General features: G+C 42.9%; 2 protein-coding genes across 2 annotated transcripts; both read left to right on the forward strand.

The window, feature by feature from the left end:
* The first annotated feature begins 1,720 nt into the window (after positions 1-1,720).
* scml4 (Scm polycomb group protein like 4) lies at positions 1,721-11,714 on the forward strand. The gene is made up of 6 exons (XM_060041491.1): positions 1,721-1,976; positions 7,230-7,435; positions 8,021-8,150; positions 10,124-10,339; positions 10,715-10,930; positions 11,013-11,714. The coding sequence occupies exons 1-6, from the start codon at positions 1,760-1,762 to the stop codon at positions 11,039-11,041; spliced, it is 1,014 nt and encodes a 337-aa protein (XP_059897474.1). The 5' UTR covers positions 1,721-1,759; the 3' UTR covers positions 11,042-11,714.
* Positions 11,715-13,416: 1,702 nt separating this feature from the next.
* LOC132449704 (mitoregulin-like) lies at positions 13,417-14,389 on the forward strand. Its single transcript, XM_060041492.1, has 2 exons — positions 13,417-13,651; positions 14,062-14,389. The coding sequence occupies exon 1, from the start codon at positions 13,478-13,480 to the stop codon at positions 13,646-13,648; it is 171 nt and encodes a 56-aa protein (XP_059897475.1). The 5' UTR covers positions 13,417-13,477; the 3' UTR covers positions 13,649-13,651; positions 14,062-14,389.
* The last annotated feature ends 12,858 nt before the right edge of the window (positions 14,390-27,247 follow it).

Genomic DNA, 27,247 nt, shown 5'->3' on the forward strand with positions numbered 1-27,247 from the left:
ACAACCCGGTGGCTAGTGGCAACCAGGTAGATCGGTGAGCAAGGAGGACCCCCCCCTCCTCTCAATCCTCTCCTATTCCATCACCTCCTCTTCCCTCCCCTCTTCTCATCTCTCCCCCTCTCTTCTGATCCGTGGTGCTCTTGTCGCTATGGTTCCCCTTTGTGAGACCTTGTGTGCAGAGAGTGATTGTTTGCCTTTCTTTTCATTGTAAATGAAGACTCATCATTCAACTAATCATTCAACCAAAAATATATTTAAAGAGAAGTATTGTGGAATATTAATTGTGTGTGAGAATGTGCACGATGGGAAAAATTACCTTTACCTTGCAAGTTGACTCGGAGTATTCACCAGGAAACCACAGTTTCCTGTCCTCAGAGGTTGAAAGTCACACATCTGCTGCTTGCATGACAGATAGTACTCTGAAAAATACGTTTGCATGTAAATGCAAGATTTCAGCATTTTTTTATCGGCTAAATGGGTCTTTGCTTGCGTATTTAAGGGGAAAAAGGATTCAGGTGAAAAAATTGTATTCTTTCATCTTTCTGTGAGAAAGCGTTTGATGTGTTGTTTTTCCAGAGTCAAAGCGCAATGATGGTAAGCTCATCCAAAGTGTTTTTCTTTCGTCTTTTATCTTTTCTCTTTGATTTGGATAAAATTTATTAATCCTATTTTGACCATGAAAACGAATAAAGGCTGATCAGAAAATGAAAGGAAAATTGAGTTGTGCTGCCACTGAACTTGTTCTGGATATCTAACTATTTTCTCACAATTCTTCCCTTTAGTCTTTTAATTGTTTGTATTTATCACATCATAATATTTAGTTATTTCAATCTTATCTTTATTTCTCCCCCCAATAATAAAGCCTCTTTTTCTTCCGCCTCTTCACTGCATATTTCTTTACGTCTTCCCCATCATTACCATCTGATCAATGAATGATTTCAATGATTTCATCTATTGATTTGTCTTAGAATGTAAACCACACTGAATAGAGTCTAGGCTTCCCATATTTATGTTAAAGAAATGCATAGAATTCTGGAAGTTTTTACATGTTCAAAATAAAGAAATAATAACTTGACCATTACATCACATCAAATGATATAGTGCAATATTTGATTTAAGTTATTCCTTCACACCTCTTATTTTCGCTGTATCCTCAACCTTGGTTTTTCTTACCATATGGCCTCATAGAAGATAAGAAGGTTGAGTCTTTGTCTTTTTGAGGATTGAGCCAATTCACTGGGCCCATGTTGTGCTCAGTTTTGCATAAGAGACAAATTTTCACGTCTCAAAAAGCATTAATAAATTCTACCCCCATCCGGCTTCACTTATGGTTATGATCCCTGCACCAGGAATAGCAAAATCCTCCCCCCTTCATATTAAACTCCCTCTCCCTCCCCCTTCTCCCTCTCTCTCTTTAGCACATAGCAGATTTTTGACCTGAAAAGTGAAAGGTCTGAAATGAATATGTAGGGGTGGATGATTAATGTTGAGATAAGGATTAATGGATCGGCTAATCCTGAGTGAAGGGGCAGCCGTGAGTTACTCTAAAGCTGCACAACTTCAGTTCACAGGTCAACTTGAGTTTGTTACTTTACCAAGATGAATGCTTCATATGCATTTATATCAATTGAATTACAATAGTTATTACTTTTTATTCCAAAATGATTCATATTATAATGTGTGTATTATTTACAACCGTTATACTCTCTCTCCCCACTGTTATGAGTGTCCCGAGCCCTGGGCGAGCAGCGAGGGTGAGATGAGGGCCCCAAACGCCGAACCCGGCCCGGAGCCCACCCGTCCCCCGGTCGCCTGGTTACCTGGCCCGCTCGACGGAGGTGTGCGTCTGCGTTTGCGTCTGAGTCGCCACGGCGACCGGGCCCGGGGCCGCTGGCATCTCGTGGAGCCGGGAGCCGAGTCAAGATCGGTTGGCAAGAGACCAGTGAACCCGGACCCCCAGACCGGCTCCTCACAGAGTAAGGAACGGTGTGTGTGTGTGTGTGTGTGTGTGTGTGTGTGTGAATGTCTGATATGCACACAGTTTGTTTATGTGTTTATTTATTCTCACCTCGTCACATGACTGTGGTGCAGGATCCAATTTCTCTTGTCTGTTACCATGGTTACGGCCCTGCCTTCGCCTGTAAATAAATTCAGAATGTTTGTTACATTTATTTAAAAAGCCACAATTCCTTCCTCCTTCTCGGACTCCCTCACCCTCTCTCCCTTGTGCGTGTGCGAACTAACCCACACACACACACACACACACACACACGCATATTTAATTTCTTTGCATAATTGGCTAAGGGGCTACCTGTTAAACGTCTTCTGTGTACACACGCACACACACACACACACACACACACACACACACACACACACACACACACACACACACACACACACACACACACAGGGTATAAGCAGTACTTAAAATGCAAACAGCTTAACTCCCAACATCTAAAAAGCCTTTTTGCCTTTGCTCTGTGCGTGCATTTATGCATCATTTTGTACAGGTTCAGATTAGTGCAGTGTGGTTTTAGGTGCGGTAGGAAACAAAGGATGTGCATTACTTGTTATTTCACTATTCGTCTGCATTAGTGGGAAGAGAGGCAGAGCTCCATCCCCTTGAGCCAGCCATTAAGTTATGCTAATCATTGCTAATCATTTGTCTTGAATCACTAATCATTAGTGATTGCAAACCCCATCAGCGGCCCCTCAGCCAGAATACAACCCAATATGGATCTCAGTGTAGGCAGTCTTCTGTTCTGCAAGGCAAGCAACGCAGCTCTCTGTCTGGGTCATTAGTCACAAACAATCGGGTGGTCACACAGGCAAGTGGTTGCACCTTCTTTTTAGACTGAATCTGTTGGTTTGAAAATGCACCCTTAAAAATCGTCTTTAAAGTTGTTTTCAAATGGAAGTCAGGTGGTTTTTATTGAAAAATGTTCATGTGGTGTCGGCCTCAAACCGGAGTTTAAAGATGTGGCGCACTTTTTAAAAAGTGGGAGGGTTCATCATGGTGACTAGGGTAGGTTAGTTTCTTTATCTCAAAAACCAAAGATAGCTGTCAATCAACGTTATATGCGTTGATGTAAGGTTACAGAGTGATGCTATTGGCTTAAGTATTTGTTTGTTTAATTCCAGTGCATGCATGTATCCTGAGTACTTAATAGTACTTAATAAGTACTTAATACACCCGTTAACCAGAAGTAAGCACAAATACATTGTTTGTCGCAAGATGCCTACATTTAAATTATTGATTGTTTTCCGTATCTTAGAATTAATAGTAGAGAATAATAATAGAATAATAATAATATTAATAATAATAATAATAATAATAATAATAATAATAGTAAATAATGAAGTAATTCAACAATACAAATGTTTCATTTTATGGGGACTTTAAATATAATAATATGAGTATAGTTTATATATATGAATTTGTGCAATAGCATAGAAAGTGAATATGCCATTTGGTGGAACTCTTTACCCAAAGTGTTGTACAGTACAGACATTCCTAGCCTGGGCGGTGCGATGGGATTCACACCCTAAACCCTGACAGTGTGTTTTCCATGCTCTATGATTGGATCTATTTTTGTACTCTCTCTCTCTCTCTCTCTCTCTCTCTCTCTCTCTCTCTCTCTCTCTCTCTCTCTCTCTCTCTCTGTCTATCTCGGGGGGTGATGTCATCCGGTGTGATGGGCTATGACTGATGGATCATCAGGATTAATCTCAGACCATAATTACTTCTGTGATTTATTCCTCTGGCTAACTCCCAGGTGGTTCCAGACCATTTATGACCTGCACCACACACATCTCAACGTGTAATGACGTATTATTGTCTTTCATTGAATACTGAGTTGTATGTGCTCGCCAGTTGTCGTGTACCCAAACCAAGCCCTCCATAATACATTAACGCTACTGTATGTAATGTATTGTGTTGAAAATGCCTTGTGATCAAGTGTATCTAGTTCTTCGTATACTGCAAAAAAGGCCACTCCTAAAATAAGCAAAAAAATATGAATGCAAGATATTTTTGCTTTGTAATAAGCGAAAATATCTGCCAATGGAACAAGTGAAAATTGTCTTAGTAAGATTTCTTGAAATAAGAGATTATATTGAAGCCTAACAATTTTAGCTATATTTTACTAGTATTGTGATGTAAAAGATGTGATGTAAAAGACGATTCATCTTTTACAAATAACGCAGCAGCTTAAAAACCAAATTACATGTCAAAAGAGCTTGTTTAACCTGAGATATGACTCAAAACAAGATGTTTTATATCACTTAAATCTTGCTCTTTAGGTGATTTTGTCTTATATTAAGTGAGATGAGATATTTTGACTAGAAATTAGAAAAATATACTTGGCAAGATTTTGAGTTTTTGCAGTGAACGAATCATCTGAATGGTAAACCTCTATGTGACGTTTCCATTGGCCGTGGTATGCCTCTCACACGCAGAGGGGTCAGGGCAGCCAACTGATAATCGGTCTCAAAGGTCAACGTGGTCGTGATCGAGTGTTAAATCCCACAATGATGGGTTCTTTGATCGGCTAGGGAGGGAAACACCATGTCAACCCTTTTGCATCGCTCAATCGATATACCAGGTATCACGCAAATGCTAGACCGTACTCATTCGTTCATTCATTCATTCACCCATTGAAATACATCACAATGACAGCAACAATGTCTTTCTTGAAGTATGAGCATTGTAAGAGCTCAAGAGATTAATAATCTTTGGCCTCACATTTCTCCCAATATGTTTTGAAATTAACCTTCTGATGCATTATTAATCAGCATTATTAATCAACCCAGCACACATGTATTCTTTATTTGTATTTGCGTCCATATTTTACGGGGTTATATTATTACAGTTTGTTACGTGCATACATATGCTGTCCCTCTATGCAGAATGCTTTGGCCCAGCCTCGATGGCTTCTCCCAGCCCTTGAGCTTTGTATTCTTTTAGAGTGAGAAACGAAAAATTCAGAGCTGCAGCTACTGTAATTACATTACAGACACCCCCCCCCCACACACACACACACACACACACACACATACACATTGAGCACAGCACGTCTGCCTTCTGCCGCGGGATGTTAGAGGCGTGTTGCTATGGCGACCACAAAGGGGCGGGGGGGGGGGGGGGGGGTGGGGGCCCAGAGAGAGGAGGGGTGAGCTGTTGCGAAGAAAAGCGAAGAGACAGAGTAAAAAAAGGTTGGGGGTAAGTAAAGAGAGAGAGCGAGAGAGAGGAGCGAGACAGACAGAGAGAGAGAGAGAGAGATACAGAGAAGGGGGGGAGGGCAGAGTTGCCGGTGCTTTTGCATCATCAAGCAAAGGGGAGCTATACATGCAGATACAGCCAGGAGAGAGAGAGAGAGAGAGAGAGAGAGAGAGAGAGATACTGCGAGCAGATCCATCAAGCCAACATCCACTTGGCCCCTTCTGCCCCCGAGCAAGGCACCGGCGAGGCGTCCGTCCTTCACCTGTCAGGGTGCTGCACCACGGTACGGTAGGCGATGCTGAAAGAGTGTTTATTCCCTTGATGCCGTGTGACTGTGGTTTGGCTGAAGAGAGGGAGGATTTAGGAGCGTGGATTATGCGTGGCAGGGCACATAAATATTCACCAGCTCTGGCGTTCTCTCTGAAGGCTGCCGTCGTATCCTCTCACCTCTCTCGGTTTTTGGCTCTATTTTATAGCTTTCACTTTCTCCTCCTCTGTCTCATCGACACACCATCATCTCTCTCTCTCTCTCCTTTTCTACCTCTCTTTTTCTCACGCACGCTCACATGCTCACAGACGCACACGCAGGCAGTTTTAAAGTTCCTTCAACAGTCGTTAAAGAGAGGGTGTTCGAATCGACCAACTGCAGGGCGCCTTTTGAAACGTCTGGACACATATCAGTAGTTCCGTTAAACATGCTTGCATGCTTGCGAGTGAAGAACAAGCCTACACTATTCCCTGTTAACTGCTGAGGGGCATATCAGGTAAGGAGGTGTGTGTGTGTATGTGTGTGTGTGTGTGTGTGTGTGTGTGTGTGTGTGTGTGTGTGTGTGTGTGTGTGTGTACGCGTGTGTGTACGCGTGTGTGTAGGTTTATGTGTGTGAGTGTGTGGGTGTGTGTATAGATTAAGCTAGGGGTTCTGTGGTCTATATGTATATGTCTGCATTTCTCTGTTGTTTCCTGTTAACCTTCCTGTGCCTCTGCCTGTGTGTGTGTGTGTGTGTGTGGGTGACCATTTGTGTGCGCGTGTGCGTGTGCATGGGCTCTCGATTAGGGTTTCTCTCGTTCCTGCTCTGTGCGGACAGTAATGATATTTATTGAGTTTTGTTTACAGCACAAGAGGAGGAGGGTGTGGCAACATTCAAGCAGTACGTTTGCTTTGTTTCTGTGAGTTTTGTCAATTTGTATGGGAGAGAGAGTGGGTTCGAGGGGGGGGGGGGTTAACAAAGCCTCTACTAGCCCTGCCTTGGAGTGCTAACATCAATGGATGTATGCTTCCAAGAGGCTTCTCTTTTTTGTTTCTGTCAAAATATCTAATTAGTCTACATTGTATTCCCTTTTTCGCACCCCCGTCTTTCCTCTCGCTCCCTCTATCTCCCAATGTCTCTCTCTCTCTTCCATTCTCTCTCTCTATTTTTAACAAGACATCCAGATTCAGAGGGCTGCCAGGGCATGCTGGAAGACATACATTTACATTGCAAAGGCACGAAATGAAAACGATATAAATGATACAAATAAAAATAGCAATAGTCATACATTTTGTAAACGTCAACTGTATGACTAATACATAAAGAGGGGGGTAGTTATTTAAACTATTTTCTGTAAACTATATCTCTCTCTTTATCTCCTTGATTCTAAATCGGCGTGAAAATTGTTAGAATGTAATGTCTCTCTTACTCTCTCACTCTCTCTCTCTCTGTCTCTTACTCTCTCACTCTCTCTCTCTCTCTCTCTCTCTCTCTCTCACTCTCTTACTCTCTCACTCACTCACTCACTCACTCTCTCTCTCTTACTCTCTCTCTCTCTCTCTCTCACTCTCTGTCTCTCTCTCCCCCTCTCTCTCTCTCTCTCACTCCCTCTCTCTCTCTCACTCTCTCTCTCACTCCCTCTCTCTCTCTCGCTCTCTCTCTCTCACTCCCTCTCTTTCACTCTCTCTCACACTCTCTCTCTCTCTCACTCTCACTCTCACTCTCACTCTCTTACTCTCACTCTCACTCTTACCCAGGTCTCATGAGCATCTCATCGTCTGCTGCTCTAGACATGCAGAACCCCGGTCTTGGCCCCCAGTTCATCGTGGGGCCCCCACCCAAGGTGCCTGGCAGGAAGAGAGGCCGACCACCCATCCGTAAGCTGGAATTTCAGCACCATTACCCAGAAGTCCTTTCTGCCCTGAAGGTGCCTAAGAAGAGAGGAAGGAAGCCTGGTTTCAAGGTGTGAAGGCTGTCTGTATGTGAAATAAACATAACTAATGTTTTAGATGTCTAGTCGTTTTGCTTATTGATTTGGTGTGTGTGTGTGTGTGTGTGTGTGTGTGTGTGTGTGTGTGTGTGTGTGTGTGTGTGTGTGTGTGTGTGTGTGTGTGTGTGTGTGTGTGTGTGTGTGTGTGTGTGTGTGTGTGTGTGTGTGTGTGCGCGCGCGCGTTGGTGCTGGTGTTGGTGTTCGCGTTTGAGTGTGTGTGTGTGTGTGTGTGGGGGGGGGGGGGGGGTTCGAGGCCTTCTTGTGTGTGTGTGCATGTGTGCATACGTTCTTGTCTGTCTGTGTGTTTGTGTGGGAATATGGTCTTGTGTGTGTGTATTTGGGTATATGTTCTTTTGTGTGTATGTGTGCATATTCTTATGCGTGTGTATGTGCATGTGTGCAAACATTGTTGTCTTTGTGTGTGTCTTGTGTGTGTGTTTGTGTGGGTGTGTGTGTCTCTTTGTTTGTGTATGTCTGCATACATTATCATGTGTGTGTGCATGTGTGTGTGTGTGTGTGTGCGTGTGTGTGTGTGTGTGTGCGTGCGTGTGTGTGCAGCTGAAGCCCAGGATGCTGATGTCCCCTCTAGCTGACTCCGCCCCCAGCAGCACCCCAGAGCCCGAGCTGAGCTCCCTCCCCCAGGACGCGGCCATCGTCCCCCGGTCGGCCACGCCCCAGGCCCACACAGGTACCACCTCACACACACACACACACACACACACACACACACACACACACACACACACACACACACACACACACACACACACACACACACACACACACACACACACACACACACAGAAACAAACATAGAAGCAGTCAGGTATGCAGTTTCATCATCCATCATCTGTCCCTGATTTGAGGAATTTCTCTCCTGACAGCTGAGCAGAAAAGAGATTTTAATTCTAAACATGAATGCATTGAGTCAGCTTCACAAAGCCTTCTGTTCCATGAAGGCTGCACTTGTGAAACTGTGTGTGTGTGTGTGTGTGTGTGTGTGTGTGTGTGTGTGTGTGTGTGTGTGTGTGTGTGTGTGTGTGCGTGTTTGTGTGTTTATGTGTTTATGTATGAGAGAGAGAGAGAGATTGTGTTTTTGTGCTCACATGCTCAATTGAAATTACAAGTCTCATTATGTTCGTATTCACATGATACATCTATCTTCACATGATTTTCATAAATATTTATTTGTTACCGTCTAATGCTCTCATGCTTTGCTGCAAATCATGAGATAAGAAACCTAAAGTTGTGTGTGATCTTTCATACAAGCAAAGGGAATGTCAAGCCTTCCTTCATCATATATTTATGGTTCCCCACATCCACCATTTCTAGCTAACTCTTTATTCCCAAATGCTTCAAAATGGCTTCGCAAATATTTGCATTGCAAATAGTAGAGAATCAAGGACCACACTACTCTGTAAAGCATGGATACGCCTGATGTAAGGCTTTCAACACACACACGCACACACACACACACACACACACACACACACACACACACAAGCACGCAAGCACACACACACACACACTCTCACACACACACACACACACACACACACACACACACACACAAAGGCAGACATGTAAAGCAGCTCTCTGATTAAATTCAGGAGGGGAGAAAGAACAACATACATTAAGCGAATCAGATTTCAGATGCTCACTGTATATTGTATACATAATTCATGTGATTCTTGGTACAGAGAATAATTGCAATTGAATTAACTTTCCTTTTAATTAACTTCATTGGATACCAATGGTATATGTTGATATTTGCAATGTATTACTTATAAAACACTAGCTTGTTCATGTATTTTTGTGGGAAGATGTTTCAACGCAAGTTATACGTATAGGACCTATTGAGGTTATTGCCTCCTAGGGCAGGGATATCCAGAACAGAACGGTAACAGTGTGTATTACATTTCACATTAAACTAGTCTACCATTGGGAGGAAAACTTAAGCCCTGCAGTTTTATATATATGCATGAATGTGTGCATGCTTCTGTTGGTATGTGTGCGGTATAGTGTGTCATATATGCTTGAGGTGTCTATGGATGGTAACATGGTGAATAATACATTCCAATCCAGTGATATTCTTTTCATAATTTAATTGATTTTACAACATAAACAACCAAACTTTGACCTTTATGTGTCATTATATTTGTAGACGTATTTCCCTTTTCCTGCAGCAGTGATAAATGGGACACCAGGAAAATCGTCCCTTTCACAACACAATTAGAGGTCATAACAGAGCTTAGACAAAGAACATGGTCCATTAAATCAATTTGTTTAAGCCATTTTGCGGCCCCTCAATTTCCAATTTGCATGCTGTTGCTGCTTGAGGCTATTCTATACGCATAGGCAGGTTGCCATTTGTCTTTCTATATTAAAGACAGTGCACAGAATGACGCATTTGGGCATTTCATGTCCGACGCAAAGCTGTAGTTAACTAGCAGGACAGTTTAAAATGAGACCAACTCATTGGATTTGACTCTGCGTGGTAACGTCTACGTTAGACTTATGACTAACTAATAGACAGGGAAATACAGTGTAAACAAATTGATCAGGGATGCTTTATTCCTGATTCTCTGTATCAATGGCCAAATACTAAATGAACACAGTACGACTATGTACGACATCACTTCCTGCCTCCTGCTACCCAAGCAGAGACCTCGGTGCCGGACGACTTCCTGTGCGACCCCGTGGACTCAAAGCGTTACGCCGTCGACCCCAGCGACTCGGCCTTCGGCGTCATGGCGACGGGGTTCCGACCCAAGCACTCTTACGGTTACCGCGGCAGCGGCGGCTGCTCCAACCCCACGGCCATGTGCAGACGAGCATCCAGTCCCGGGAATTTCCAGGACCCAAACAGAAACACAGGTGAGCGTGTTCAAGGGTAGTGTCCGAAACCCCAGTCCAAGGATTCTGGGTTAGATCCCCAAAGTCTGTGACCTGGCTCAGCTGCAGACATTTTAACGACGTCTGCTCCTTAATGGCCGGCTTGCCAAAGAGGGTAAATGCTTGTATCCTCAACCACCTTGGAACAACTGCTATCTTTATTCATATCTGAAACTCCTTGTTCCAGTGGTATGCTTAAAAGGCTGTGTAACAGATTACTGATTCATCTCTGTCACCCCCATCATAGTCGCAAGTATTTTTGCACTGTTGTTGTTGAAGTTTATTGAAGCTTTGAAACATGATGTCAACATGTCCTACCCCCCCCCCCCCCCCCCTCCCGCCCTTGGTCGTGTTCAGCCTACAGTCCCGGCTCTGAGGCCGGGGACTGCAAAGGTCCCGTTGGCAGAGACCCGTCGAGCTGGGGGGTGGAGGAGGTGGTCTGGTTCATCAAAGACTCGGACCCTCAGGCGCTTGGGCCGCACGCAGAAGCCTTCAGGAAACACGTGGGTCCAGAGTACTCTCACAACACTGCACAGCACTACGCAGCACTACCACCACTCGTACTAGTACTAGGTTCAGAGGAAACCGGGATGAAACCGTGAGTTAGTACTCTCACAGCACTACACAGCACTACCACCACTCGTACTAGTGCTAGGTTCAGAGGAATCCTTGATGAAACCGTGAGTTCATAGTACTCTCACAACACTACTACCATTAGGTTCAGGGGTCCCCTTGTGTACGATTTCCCCTTACTGCGGCTTTGAGTTTTGTTCAGAGTTTCTTTTTTCAGGACTATTTTATTTGTTGGTTCCATTAAGGAGTATAATATATTGAGCGGACAATAAGAACATTTCTCCAAAAACTCAAAATTCGCAACCCACCACATATGGATGGTAGGCAATTATATATTTGCGGGTAAAAGAGTGATAAATCAAAATAGGGATTTATTCTCTCACAATCTATTTGGTCTGTGGAGGGAGAACAAGATGGAAAAACCCAATTTCTGTTAACAAAAGTGAAAAATAATCCATAGTGGAGGATTCCCTCAAGGTTAATTTCAAGGCCAGTGATTTCCAGTATATCCTTACACATAACTCCTGTGGTGAACTATTGACTTGCGAGAAGATTATAGACATTGGACCATACAGTGAATGATTGCCACCTGTGTCGATTGTATAACCTTCCGAATCTTTGTCTCGGAGGAGACTTCTGAATTGCTTGTGAACATGTTCCTCCTGAATTACGCTGAAATTAAAAAAAGGCGAAGTCTGTTCTCTACCTTTTAGGAATTCCAACAACCACAGTCTTTGTAGCGACTTCAAGAGTGGTTGATCTCTTCCTCTGGTCCACCTGTGTGTTCCAGGAGATCGATGGAGATGCACTCCTGCTGCTGAAGAGTGAGATGATGATGAAGTACCTGGGACTGAAGCTGGGGCCTGCGCTCAAACTGTGCTACCACATCGACAGGCTCCGACAGAACCGACCGTGATTCGCTGGAGACGGGCCAGAAGAGCTTTCTCTCTGGATGGAGTAACCCTATTTAACCGTTTATTCCGGAAGATCTTTTCAAGATTCCACCCGTCGGTAGTAGTTCACGACCAGCGTCGGGTTTTGTACGTTTTTCGTACGTTTTTCGTACGCCACTGGTTCGTGGTTTGCTTCTCAGACACCTGAAACAATATACATTACTGAGGCACGGTTTGCATCTTTGTTTTGCAGGTTTCTGAATGGATTTTGGTTGAGAGTCCTCCTGGACAAATGGCAGCTACGAATATGTGACCTGGAATAGCAAATGCTTTTGTTTTTTTAACCGTACAGTTATTGTCTCAATTTCTGATACAGCAAAATACTAAATCCAACTGCATTTGTCTGTACCTCACCACCACATTTGAACTCCTATTCTCTGTAAAGCTGGTCGTTTTACCTGTGGCCTGCTGTACAGTTATTTTTGACTTCTTGGTATTTAAAATAGGACTGAGAGGCTTTTATTTGTGGAATCCGAACTGAACGAAGATCTGATTGCTTTCCTTTATAAAATAATATCTCTGATATCTCTCCGTAATTTCATGGCAAACAAAATCCAACATGGTGCTCGGTTGGCAGGACAACGGATTGCCTCCATGTTTTCGGTGCACGCTGTTCCCCTCCTCATTAGCAGGTGCAGCGTACACATTTTCACCACCAACAAAGAAGAAAGGAATGGAAACACTCTCGGCCTTTGTGCATTCCAACAGTGCAGTCTTGTAAACCTGTGTTCACTTTTACTGGGAATGCCCATTGGAATTTCCTAAGCATTCCAATAGGGTTCAACTGAGAGGAATGTGTAGCAGAATCCTGTGACTTGAACGGACCCTTTTCATAGTGTTTACTGGAATAACCACTGCCAATATTTGACATGACTTCAGGTACCCTGCAATCAACAATGTCTGGACTTCTCCGCAACGTTGCTGTTCATGTACGTTTTTATGCTTATGCGCACACACACACACGCACGCACACACACACACACACACACACACACACACACACACACACACACACACACACACACACACACACACACACACACACACACACACACACACACACACACACACACACACACCGTTTGAGGATTTAATTATTGAGGATTTAATTATTGTTCTTAATGTGAATGAATGCTCAATCTCATTAACAACCTCTCAAGTGAACACTTTTGTTGTCTTGGGCCAATATATTTATGTGTAACATTATATAATTGTGTTGTCTTTTCATGGATTATTGCATTTTCTATATACTCGTATAAAAATGTTATCGTTTAGTATTAATCTTGAAGGACTAATTTATTATCATCTTGTGCCTTCAGGGCCAATATGTTCTGTTTTGTTTCTATTTGTAAATGTGTACAAAATGTTTATACTATTGAATTATAATTATAAAAGTGAAAATGTTCATTATCTCCTTACGTCATTACGTATTTATTATTTCAGAGTCTGCACTAAATTTCATGTGAATGGCCTCTTTTGTGTTTCCGCGAGAATACTGCCTATCGCGAGACTAGATACCTGGCTCCTACTTCCTGTATCCAAAATTATCCATGCTTTTTCTACGGCTCAACTCATCTGTCAGGCAGAGGTGAATATGGCAGACATATCAGAGAGGACGTTACAAGTTGCAATCGCGATTTCCTTCGCGGTCGGATTCGCATCGGGCTGGCAAGCAAACCGAATGAGACGACAGTTTCTCGATTGGAGAAAGAAGCGTCTACAGGCGAAACTCACAGAAACACAGAAGAAATTGGATCTGGCCTGAATGGTAAGATCACCTTGCTTGAATCTTATGTAAGAAATGCATATTTAGGTTTATGCTAGGTCACATATATTTTAATATTGTGGTGTTCTACATAGGTAACCAAATCGGTTATTACTAGCTTGTGATTATTATTATTATATTATTTAACTGATTATGATAGCATCACGACTTGAAAAACAGGCTCACCCCGTACATTTTAGTGTAATATCAAAACAGAATCGTAGCTTAGTTTCTAAATCCATCGTTGACACAAATAATGTAATAACGATATATTATATTATGTTATATTCACAACGGCGTTAACATAATAGCCTACAATGAATGACAAGCTCACCATGAATCATGTTCTCTGCTGTCATTCATTCCTGTGTAGCCTGATCGTGTTGTACTAAGTCGTGTTTCTTGTGTTTCAGGTTTGGGGAGCCTGCTGTTATGTATGCTTGTAAACGCCGTGAAGATACTTCTCCTTGGAGATGTTCCACCGCTGTTCCCTGTGGATCTTGGGATGAGTGGACTGACGTTCTAACGTGTTGGGAATTGGTTTTATCCTTCACTATTCCTGACATCGACTTTGAATATGAATGGACAACCTTTTCTACCCTCAAGTATCTTGAAGGTGGAGGGATCTTTGTTTGAGCATTTTGTGTTCTATCCGAGCCATTGTCTGACATTAGCTTAATAGAATAGTGATTTCTGTAACGTAATACACATCATACAATATGCCAAAAATAAATGCATTTTACAAAGGGTGTGTGTGTGTGTGTGTGTGTGTGTGTGTGTGTGTGTGTGTGTGTGTGTGTGTGTGTGTGTGTGTGTGTGTGTGTGTGTGTGTGTGTGTGTGTGTGTGTGTGTGTGTGTATATAGCCTATATATATATGTTTGTTTTCTATAGCTGTTAAATCCTCTGAACCCTTTTCTCAAATTGCCTGTTTCGACCAAAAACAGGCATAACTTTCCTGAAGTGTAGGATAGTCATTCAGACATAATGACGCTTCAGGAGATCGTCCCTCTTTTTGCAATCATATATTTAGGATGGAGGGGATGACTGAAACCTGAAATGGACCCAAATGTGTGTGTGTGTGTGTGTGTGTGTGTGTGTGTGTGTGTGTGTGTGTGTGTGTGTGTGTGTGTGTGTGTGTGTGTGTGTGTGTGTGTGTGTGTGTGTGTGTGTGTGTGTGTGTGTGTGTGTGTGTGTGAATAGATAGGTGTATTATTCATATATCAATTGATATATAGATATCGATATAGAAAGATGGATAGATCAAGACTTTATACACTGAGAATTCTGGCCTGGCTCAAATAGCACTACAGAAATAGTGCCTTTGGCAGCACAGGACCTGTCAGCCAAAGGCACTAAGCATTTTCCCGCTGTGCCGAGCACAACACTGCCTCTTCTGGCCGATCCCAGGAACACTTGGGAAATGCTGTAATATTGTTACAGAGCCAATATACCCATGCGTCTATTCAACCTGCACCTATGAGCATGTTACATCTGGCTTCATGGATGCAATATAACAATTAAAAAGAGAATTCAACAAATATAAAATGTAGTTCATACATTTTGAGTGCATGTGTCCTCATTTTACAGACTTAGTATATCGGTTAAAACAATCTAGCTGAACAATCAGAAAACAATTTTCTTACTTTATACAACTGTTCTAAAGTCTTCTACTTTATATAGACTTATATTAATACCAAAGTGTTTACATCCATGTGTGGTTATTTAACATTTGATCATTTCTTTCCTCTGCATTCTATTCTCACAATAATACATACAAATGTGAAGCTGATCTGCTCAAATGCCGTTTTATATTGAGTATGTGTATAGAAATGTCAACATAGTCCATCACCTACCCCCTGCGGCCAAGCCTAATGAAACGTGTATTTACCGCCATGCAGAGAGAGGTCCCATCATTTGCTGAGAAAGAATGAAGGTGAGCACACACAGATTTCTTCCTGACCATCCCCTGCGATTCATTTATTAAATTATTGATGAGCAAGAGGATGTTCATTTAAAGTAAAGATCAAACAATCGTAAAAATACAACGACTTGAATTGAACGCAGTCTGGTTCACTCAAGATTATTGAAGGCTATCGGCTTCACACGCAAAGGTAATTTTTTGTTACATTATATTTCTTCGACGACAGGTGGCGCTATTGCCCTTCGCTCCAAACCTCTGCGTGACAAAAAATAATAGCGTGGTTGAATCCCTTTTATTTACTATACATTTATACATCTTTATAAAGATCGCATAACGTGCCATTGTGCATCAAGTCAACCACATAGTCTACTGCTCCGAAATGCCAGAAGGATAAAAGAGGTTGTTTAAAGTATCGTTTAAATTAAGCTTTACAAAAACAAGAGATAACAGCAGGCCCCAGGCCAACTCAAAGGGATTTTGAACAAGGCCTGACATTTCTCAAAGAAGCGCAGCATAATATAGGCGAGACAGAGCAGGTTTAAAAAGGAAACATTTTATTCAGTAACAAGAATGTATATCTATCTATCTGGAATAATTCCCATCATCATCAACAAACGCTGGTGGGCTAGCAGGAAACATATTTTTTTGCAAGCAAGATAAACATTGCCTTGTGTTTCACAAACTTTATTCAAGAATTTGCCACATGTATTTAGAATCCTTGGTGATGTTTTAAGAAGGTTAAGAAGAGATTGTTGAGAAGATAACAACATTCTCACACATCTGTGAATTCGATCACCACACAGTGTCTTCAGGGACAAAACAACTAGGCCTGAATCTCACCTCCATGCGTAAGGAGGGAGTGTAAATGGGCAGGTGTGTTTACAAATTGAAAGCAGTTTGGAAGCCGGAGAAGAAGAGACGATAATCCTTAAGAGGTCCTCCTTTAAATGTCTAATGTGGCTAAGTTGTGATGAATAGCTTGCAGGAGCCATACTTCATATTTCTTCAATCTGATATTGTCGGTGCATGCGCCTTTGTGTTTGTGTGTTTGTGGCTCTCAGACATAGCTAGTGTCAGTGTGTAGTTTGTTTGTGTGTGTATGTCGGTGTGTTTGTGTGTTTTGTGTGTTTGTGGCTCTCAGACATAGCAAGTGTCAGTGTGCAGTGTGTCTCAGTGTATGTGTGTGTTTGTGATTGTGCTTGTCTCTCCAAGAAATAGTAAGAGAACCTGTGTGTGTGTGTGTGTGTGTGTGTGTGTGTGTGTGTGTACGTGTGTTTATAGTCGCATCAAGGCTGTGTCTAGCAGCACGTAGTGTGAATTTCTACAAGAGCAGTGCATTCTTTGACACCGTAGACGCTTGATAGCAAAGGGATGTATAACAGAGACAAGAGGGGGAGAGACAGACAGACGGAGAGAGAGACTGAGAGAGAGATGCACACAGACATGTGTTGCCTGAACGTGTTTGCATTGACGGCTATGATTGAATTTATTGCCTTAATTGGCGTGCAGGGCATGGAGCGAGTGTGCCCTTCGCCTGTATTGAGCGTGCTCAGCGAGTGTCATGCATAATGAGCGTCCTGATTGGCTGACTGGGTCCTGCGATTGTGCCTTCTGTCTTTGTATGATTGTGCCTTCTGGCTTATCCTGTTATGAAAGCAATAAAGACAATGAAGATCTGAAGATAAAAAAAATAGATGAAAGAAGAACGGGCATGTGGAGGTAGAGAAGAAGAAAGAGAGAGGTGAGGTTGTGTTTACAAGGTGAGCTGAGGGAAACATCACCTGTAATAGAAAGCTCTGATCCACAAAATTCAACACCCTCCTATATAATAAACACCAGAGTTTGACAGGCGTCAGTGCCTGGCCCTTGGGTCCCCTGTCCAAGGGCCCAGTGGACAGACGGCGAGTGCTATATGATCTGAATTCCTATTTCTCCCAAACCCTATGGTACACTCTTACATGTGTGGCCCACTTAATGACACTGTTTCCTCAACTTATTTTTCAAAAGACGCCAATTTTATCGAAAAACTGTTCTCTATGCTATTCGCTTGTATTCAATCCAATAATCGATAGTCTCTTGTATTCGTGGCGTTAGATTGACTTTGTACTGAATCACCTACCAAACATCGAACAGACATTTCTGTATGTGCGTTTCACTTTGTTTTTAATTATGCATCTGTTTGTGTTTGAGTAATGTGAACCACATGGCATCTCCCACCCCTGCTTTGTAAGCAGGTTCATCTGTTTTGCCGCTTCTGGCTGCAACCCTTAGGGCTTCTGCTTTGTGCCTGAACGGCACAAATTATACTTGTTCAATCGAATACTCAGCATCTGTACTTCATGGCAGAGAGCACAAAATAGGTCAGAACTCATGATGATACGATAAGATGTGTCGATGATGTAATTATGAACATGTATTACATCTTTCGTTCTCTCTGTCTCTCTGTCTGTCTCGCTCTCCCTCTCTCCCTCTCTCCCCCTCTCCCTCTCTCTCCCTCTCCCTCTCTCTACGGTTACATTGAGGTCAATTGCTGTCCATTTGCACACATTTTGAGCTGTTCTCTGCTTTATACTAAATGTGTTATGCTGTAAAAGCAATATATAAAAGCAAAAGCAAGCATCAAAAGTGAACCAATGTATCATAGTTTACCAATGTTTCATTCACCGTGAAAGGACCATTCAATCATATATCATCTGAATAAAAACATTCTGATGACTATTCTTTTGATTCGAAGCAATTATGTTAATCATTGCCGTCTCAAAACCAGGAACAAACAGAAACAACAATTCTGTTGATTGACTTCATTCGAATTCAATCTGGCTAGATTACATTTTTATGAAACCTGCTATTTAATAAAAAAACATGTAATGTTAGGAAAATGAAATTATTTCAACAATTACCTTAAGTGGGATATCTAACCCATATATATAACAGTTAAATAGGGTATCTAATTGCGGCTCTTGTGTTTCATGAAATGTCCTAACTTTTTAAAGAACATCCAATGCGATCGAAAAACGTATCGTTTTCTTATCTATGAAAATGAACACCGTAGGAGCCATATACAGTGACCTGAATGTATTCTTGTATACCAATGACCTTGTAGCCGACCAGCTCTATAGCACAGCGTAACACAGGTCCACTCTGTTCAACAGGGTTATGCAGTCCTCCAGCCTCTAGGGGCACCACAGACCGCCCTGAGAATCACGCACCACAGAATGCTTATTTCACGGGTGATTGAGCACATATAGACGCAATATAAAATATTCACAGTTTATTCACCTCCCTCATTGCTATTTGCTTTAGATTTAAATAACCACTATGGCTTTACCTGTCTTGCATCTGCAAAACATGTCTGTATGTGCGTGTATACCATCTTCTACATTTGAGTCTACGAGCCTTTATTTTGAAAAACAGTAAACCTTTTTTCTTAAGCTGGTAAATCAACTCTATTAACAAAGTATAAACCTGAAGGAGCCTTGGTTCTTTGATGGCTACTGGATAGCCAGGGCAGCACTAGTCTCTATCTGAAATTACACACGCATTAAAGAACGGAAACCTTGAAGGGATGTGAGTGGCTCACAATCATGCCGCCTTTACACACCTCACACCAAGCCTCTATAAAGAAAATGAGTTCCATTGAGAGGTATAGTAATCCTCCCGATCTGACCCGTTAGTCCCACAGCTCAGTCCTGTGGGCCTCAAACACACGGCTATCGCATGGTGGACCAGGGGGGGGAGCGTGTCTGATCCGATCTGTAGGAATCACAGAAAACCATCGGCATGCAGATGTTTTTTTTTTTCCTTTTTTTTTTTCCCTTTATCCCACCTCACTGCCTTTGTGAGGATCATATTTCAAAGCAGCGGCCTTGGATACCTGCACATTATGGGAATATAAGCCACGGTGGTTACACAGAGCTAACAGGGGAGCGATACGGACTGAACGGCAGGGATCACTGGATTTGGAACAGCGATTGGATTGTGATGTTCGAGTCATGCTTCCATCGCTAATCACCCTGAGGATTTGTAATAGGGTTTTCTCGTCTCTCTCTCTCTCTCTCTCTCTCTCTCCTTGGGTCTCCCTCAGAGGGCCCAGCTCGTTTGCATTCCATTAAGCAGAGACGGGCCGGCCCTGCATTGAAATGACCTTGTCCCTCGACTCACTGCTGTAACCTTGATGTCCAACGGGGCCGAATGTGTTTTTAATGGATAAACTAGTTTCCACTTGTGTTGATGGTGAATCTTGATATAAATAGTAGGAAAGGGTTGCTATCTGTGTAGAGATTTCTAATGCAATCAAAGCCGTTTCCTGTGCCGTATTTGTACACATCGTAACTGGTGCGCAAGCTGTCAGTACTTGAAGTGGTAATAATCAAATCCTTCCCGCAGGAGGAAATGAAAAGGAATGTTTTTGCATCGTGCCGTGGCAGTATATGAACCCCAGTATGGGAACAATCTATGGTGATGAAGATCTCTGTGGAATCTACGGGAGCAACTTTGTGATTAATCTCATCACATTCCCGATCTTGATAAGCCTCATAAAAAGCATAATGGCAGCAGCCAATTTCATGTCAGATGATTATAATGTAAGCGTAGCCGCACGCGAGCGTGTCTGCGTGTTTGTGTGTATGTGTAGGGAGTGGACACACACACACACACACACACACACACACACACACACACACACACACACACACACACACACACACACACACGCACGCACACAATTCATCACCAGCAGGCGCACCCCACTCCACTATTTCAACAAGAGCAATCTGCCCAAACGGAGCAAGCCAGTGGGTAGAAACTGCCTATTCCAGCTGATGGAGTGTATAATTCCCGCATTGGAATAATAATGATGGCATTGTAATTCAGATGGATAGAGTATAAATTAGATTCTCGGGCTTCTTTGCATATTGTCGTCATTGAGTTCTGCTCCGATCTCTTGGTGAATGTGAAATGAATTGTGCGCTGGGATGGGTTCGCGCGTCACAACTTACCGCCCTGACCCGCTGCCTTCATCCCAAATGTGGCAATTTGTCTCTGTTGGTTCTGAGTCATAAGCCACACACACACACACACACACACACACACAGACACGCACGCACGCACGCACACACACACACACACACACACACACACACACACATGCATAAATGTACACAGCACATGCACACACACATCACATGCACACACAATCACACACACACACACACACACACACACACACACACACACACACACACACACACACACACACAAAACCTGCATTTGATCTTGGAATTGGAAGTAAGTGGCTGCAATCTTAGTAACGCAGCAGGTCAATTAAAGTGAGGCTGGAGAGCGTTTGCTTGTGGTATTTTTCAGAAATGCTACTCTCCAGGCCTAATCATGCACCACTTATTTCAGAACTAAATCCGCTGCACTCAGATTCAGTCTTGCTACAAATCACGTATGAAAGACCTTTCCTTACCTTGTTTTCTCGTTCCCCCCCCCCCCCCCCCCCGATGTCTGCAAAGCCCTTGTTCGCCTCTGGTCTCAACCCTCCTTTCCGTGTGTCCCTCTCTCTCCTCTCTATCCTACAGAGAGGAGATGGTGAGGCAGACTCTGACCTGGCATCGCTCTCACTGCATAAGTGTAAAAAAGAAAATACCTTTTCTTTCACACACTATATCTCCTCGTCTTGACTGGGCTGGGCTGGCTTAGTGAGTATTAAGTAGTAGAACTTTGGTTCATCGGCAACACCTCGGGGTTCATGCTGTGACAGGCGTCCCGTTCGTGGCTGCAGTGGGTCTGAGCTCGTATTGAGCAGGAGCTCTGACCTTCTAGCAGAGGGCGAGGTGAGGCTGAATAGCTTTATAAGTGTTAAGGCACATGGTGGATATCACGGTGCAATACCGCTGCTTCTGCTGCTACTGCTGCTGTGTTCTACATCAGAGAGAGTTGATTTGGCTCTTTCCCCAGCCAGCCGGGCAGAGAGAGACAAAGAGGGAGAGGGAGATGGAGGGAGGGAGGGAGGGAGGGAGAGAGAGAGGGAGAGAAGGAGCGAGATGCAGACAGAAAGAGACACCGCTTCAAGTCCTGCAGATTAGAATTGTGTAACTTTATTGTGTTTTCTTTTCTAAATTAAAGTTTGGGAAAAGAATATACCCTAAAAATGGCCTTGGGATGTTCATTCATTAGTTATCTCTATTCTTAATTAAATACTGTTCACTTTAACTTTCAACAATTTCATCTACACAATACCCCTATGTACTACTAAAAAAATATTATATTACCCTAACTGTTAAATTAACGGATAATAATTATAATGATCATAATACAAATTAGTATTGATGCCACTATTGTAATATTATTATCATTATAGTTGCCTATAATGCTATGCACCTCCCTATTATAATTTAAAAAGCTTTGCTTCAATGGAAGGTTTAACAGTGCTGTCTGTCAATGGTCACATCCATCTCATAACAAAATCATACAATCTTGTTGTAGCAAAATGGATCAATATATATCAAGTGATATTTTACTCCACTCTAAATTCTAAATGCTCCCATTCCTAAACATATGTTTCTTAATGAGGGAGAGGGAGTTTGAAGCTCTTTAACCAGCCTTTTTATAACGAACCAACAGAGAGACTAAATCATTATCATGGCAAGAAAGTACCACATAAAACTGGTGAAAACAAAACTAGGCTTAAATCTTCCTTTCTGTCGACATCACTTCTTTACCTCTTGTTTTTGCTCCGACATGAGTCAAAAACCCACAAAAGTGCTGACTTTAGGATTTTGGTGTTCTCTCTCTCGCTGTCGTTAACGTTCTCTATCTAACCCTTAATTTCTCTCTATCTTTCTCTCTCTTTTAACAATTAATTAATTCTTTCCTGTGTGTCTCTTGATGTATCCTGATCGTTCTACCTGGAAAAGTCATCCTTTTCCTTTTAAGAGGCCTTTAGACAAAAACGGTTCTCACATTTTAATGAAAATCATGTATGAGAAAACATTGTATCAAACCAAGTGAACGCTATCCATTGTTCCAGCCTCTAATCTCCAATCAAAGAACACCATTTGTTCCCTTATGTGACTTACTCCTTAAAAGCATCTATAAACCCTGACGAAGCCTGACGATAAGCGAATCATTGTGGATCTGCCGGTAATTTAACCGTGTAAGAGGTTGTGTTTTTTCACCATGAATTCATTACTACACACAAATTAATATTCAACGGTAGGTTTGAGACGGGTCGCGATGGCATTTTTCAGCTCTTGACAAAAAAACGAGTTCAACTCTCTTTCTTTTAGTTTAGTTGCTGTAGCGTGGCCACAGTAATGAGTAACAAGGCATGCGCGAAGCCCGCTACATTTTCAAAGTACAACAAAGAAGAGACAAACGGGTTTAAAAGCGAAATAAGAGTGCGGACGAGAAAAGTATAAACTTGCATACAAAGGCAGGCAAAGCAGCTGCATTGGCACTCCAACTGTAACGATGTGGCCAAAGGCTTGATAGCCCCCATACAGTGACACGGGGCCAGTTGCAGCCATTTGGACTGCCATTTTGTTCTTGTTGCAGCTCTCTCCGTTCTGACCCTGTGATCCTGTTCTCAGTGTGGCACTTACACCCACAGCCAACAACACTTTTTGTCTTTCAACAAAAAATAAATCACAACCCACATTCCCTCCCATCAACTCACTCGGACACAAACACAAGTGTTAACCTATGCAATTTACACTTGCACATAAGTCTACGCTGTCCTAAAAAACAAAACAACACTTCCATGCTGTCAAACTCGGCATGAAAGGCTGCCTGCTATTTGGATTGCATTAGCCTCCTGATGTGAGCAGTCAGATGAAGCTCATCATTAATTTAATGAAGTCCTATCGATGCAGTGCTTACAGGTTTCCTTCACACCGAGCAACTCTAATGTCTGTGAACACTGCTTTGTGTGTGTGTGTGTGTGTGTGTGTGTGTGTGTGTGTGTGTGTGTGTGTGTGTGTGTGTGTGTGTGTGTGTGTGTGTGTGTGTGTGTGTGTGTGTGTGTGTGTGTGTACCAGTATGTGTATGTGTATATCAGGCTTATCAAAAGGACTCCTATGAAATCCACACTCCAGGACAAAAGCTAATGCTATGACAAAACTCCCAGGATTTAATTAGGAGCGCTTCCCAGGCGTGTTCTAAATGGCACGGGGTGATGCATCCATTTAATAGCGTGATTACCAGTTCTTGTCATGTGTGGACACTTTTAGAACTTTTAGGTGTCAACCCAAGACTGGTTGAAGCTGGATTTTTCCACTTCCTTATCGCACGAGGAGCGTATCGTGTATTTTCATGCTGGCGACATCAATGGGTTGTGTTCTACGTCCCGTCTTAATTTACGTTATCTAAATTAATTTAGTAGTTATACCATTTTAATTAGAAACTTGTATATCTCCTTTATCGCACGGCTTCATTGTATGTGGGCCTTTTCAAGTCTTGGCTGATAAGCGGCATCGCATCAATTCTGAAAAGTGTTTTTCTCTTCTTCTTCGTGTTAACTTCGTTCTATTAACTAGGAGACGAACTAAGGAGACGAGTGGTGTTTGTTTTGGTGCACAAAACATTATTCATTTATAAACCCAATCCTTGCATTACGAGAGTGACCTTCTAAAGATGTCTTTACGTGAATATTGTGCGATGTTTGACACATCACGACTTTGACACTGCCTCCTCAAAATACAACACCAAGAATACCAAATACACTCTAACAAGCACATATGTAGACCTTGACAATCTTGGTTTATGGTCTTTAAATATAACTTAACCCAAAATTATAGTATACATTAGACGCATACCAATGCCAGCCTTCACTCAATCTACACACAGACCCCCTGCCCAGACCTCCACTCACACATATACACACACTCGCGCACACACACACACACACACACACACACACACACACACACACACACACACACACACACACACACACACACACGCGCTCATAAACCAGCACATGATCAAAAAAGAAACTGCATGAGCACACGCACAAACACATATACACACGCATACACGGATGCATACAAAAATACATATCTAGATGTCAAATATCATAGAATTTACCAACCTTTTTAGTACCCGAATATACAGTTCCATAAATAAAGTCGGATGGAGGGAAAATGATGGATGTAATACAGAAAATAGAGCCTTCTTTTCTCCTGGTATGCACTTTGTTTGGACTAATTAATTTGCTATGGGTTGGAGCTAAGATATAGAGCCTTAGGTGTGTTTGTGTGTGTGTGTGTTTCTGTGTGCATGCGTGCGTGTGTGCCAGAGAGGGGTAGGTAGGGACAGGGTTGAACAGAAAAGGGCCCCAGCATTAATTTGTACGCAGAGGAGAGTAAAGGAACCCAGGAGAGGCATGGAGGCTGAGAGAGAGGATGTTAATCACTTCCAAGTACCACGTTAGCTTTTTCGCAAATTAAGCTATTGACCTTTTTTCCGGTGGGCAAAGACGAACTGACGCACCGTGTGCGCGCTCGGTATTTTGTGTTTAGTGAAAACATCTATTTGATTAAGGTCCTCCATCCAGAATACACATGAATGACTAAACAAGTGGATATGAAGTAACGCTATGTCTTGTCAGTGATGCTCCATTTGACCAATCCAACCAAAGGTTGACATGGAGCACACAGCCTGCAAACCAGTTATCCCGAAACTCAAGGCTCACAAAGAGCTTTGCTCGTGGTTGATGTGCCTTAAAAACACCTTGGTGCAGAACACCATTTATTTCTCTCTCTCTCTCTCTCTCTCTCTCTCTCTCTCTCTCTCTCTCTCTCTCTCTCTCTCTCTCTCTCTCTCTCTCTCTCTCTCTCTCTCTCTCTCTCTCTCTCTCTCTCCTCTCTCTCTCTCTCTCTCTCCCCCTCCCTCCCTCCCTCCCTCTATTGTGTTGGATATTGATCCCGCCCCAGGGGGAATGATTAGCCCTTGGTGGTGTCAGTGCAGGCCGAGTCAGGGCCAGGGATATTGCTGTTTCTTAATACTCAATAACAAAGTCAGGCTTTCCCCACGAGCGGGCGCTAGCTCAGACCGCGCTACAGGCTAGCATGCTAATTTAGTAGACCTGTGATGAATGCACCCTCGGAACCCAGAGTCTGCTCGCGAGCCGACAGTGCAGAGGGTTGATTAGATGAAGCACGTCCGACAAACGGGCTTGAGAGAGATGGATGCGTTATGGGGGCAGTGTTCACAGTGAGTCAAATGGTGAACACAGTGCAAGGCCCGAAGTCTGTTTGTCAGGTGTTTCTCCAGACAAGATAAACAGCTTGGAAAAATGCGTGCACACACGTGCACGCGTGCACACATACGCACACGCATGCACATGGACAACCAAAAACATCCGTTCTGTAGTTTACTTGGAATCTGAGCTACAATAACAAGGTTAACCCTTCAATATGGGAAATATGCGATGCCAATAAATCTCGAACAAAAAAAAAAAAAACATTCTTCAACGCCAGCATACACACAAACACACACACACACACACACACACACACACACACACACACACACACACACACACACACACACACACTCACAGGTGTGCTCTCCGATATATGTGTGCGATGCAAACTTTGTCCTTGCTGACTTAACAGTGGCCTCATCGCTCAATAACAGGCACGGTTCAGACTCCTCATTGGTGGGGGTGATCGCTGTGCTCCCGGGCCACTGCCCCTCCTCCTGCTTTCAGTGGTAGCCACAGACATCCCTCAGAGTGTCTCCGGAAGGTCAAGCCTCCTCCTGCTCATTTCCTACCCAGGAACCACTTTCTGCTTCCCAGTTCGTCCAGCCCCTCTCAAACAGGTGCAATACATCACACATGTTGGTACTCACACAACTACTAATCAATGACTTTAAGGAGAAAACCTCTGAAGTGGTCGCTTCTTTGCCTTGCTGCATCCTGATGACTGACCTATCCCGTGGCTTTTCCCCGTAGAGGTGGTAGGGTTAGCAGAGCGGTGTTGTATAACGGGGGGGGGGGGGCCCTGTGTTGCCCTTTGAGACTGTAGTGGTTGTTAAGAGCTATGCAATTGCAGCTGAAATAAAAGTGATTGCATAGGGCAAATGGGAGTCAAGACCACAAAAGAGGAGCCGCACTGAAGGAGTCCGATGCGAGGGCGTGTTGTTGATCCTACCACGGCCCTGTGAAAGCATGGGAAATACTTTGCAATAAGGGTACATTTGTTATCATTCTTCAATGCAGTTATAAGCATTATCATAACATTAGCATAGGGGAAGGTGTAGGGGTAATGGGTAACCCTAACCCCTATTCATGTATTATTATTATTATTATTATTATATAAATGAATACCATAGTCAACATGAGCACGATTACATAGGCAACATGAACACTATTAGTAATCGAATTCTAAACTATTAGCTAACGCGCACACAACACATGGCTTTTTCTGAGGTATAAAAATAAACTGTCTGAGAATAGGAAGTAGGCCTCACTGGTGTGGACTGTCACTGCGACTACTCATTTCCATGCCAGACACATGCCAAGTTTCTCTCTCTCTCTCTCCCTCTCTCTCTCTCCCCGCTTTCCTCTCTCTCTGTCTCTCTGTCTCCATCACTCTCTCTGTTTTTCTTTCTCTCTCGTGCTCTCTCTCTCTGTCTCTCTTTGACTCCATCTCTTACTCTTACTCTC

Source organism: Gadus macrocephalus, chromosome 21 (genome assembly GCF_031168955.1).
Source record: "Gadus macrocephalus chromosome 21, ASM3116895v1".
Taxonomy (NCBI): Eukaryota; Metazoa; Chordata; class Actinopteri; order Gadiformes; family Gadidae; genus Gadus; species Gadus macrocephalus.

Bases quoted from the DNA above. Each gene is read 5' to 3' on its own strand.
- scml4 (XM_060041491.1), top strand. From the start codon at position 1,760: ATGAGGGCCCCAAACGCCGAACCCGGCCCGGAGCCCACCCGTCCCCCG. The intron at 1,977-7,229 runs GTAAGGAACGGT...ACTCTTACCCAG, and splicing joins CCAGACCGGCTCCTCACAGA to GTCTCATGAGCATCTCATCG. The intron at 10,931-11,012 runs GTTCAGAGGAAA...TACTAGTGCTAG, and splicing joins ACCACTCGTACTAGTACTAG to GTTCAGAGGAATCCTTGATG.
- LOC132449704 (XM_060041492.1), top strand. From the start codon at position 13,478: ATGGCAGACATATCAGAGAGGACGTTACAAGTTGCAATCGCGATTTCC.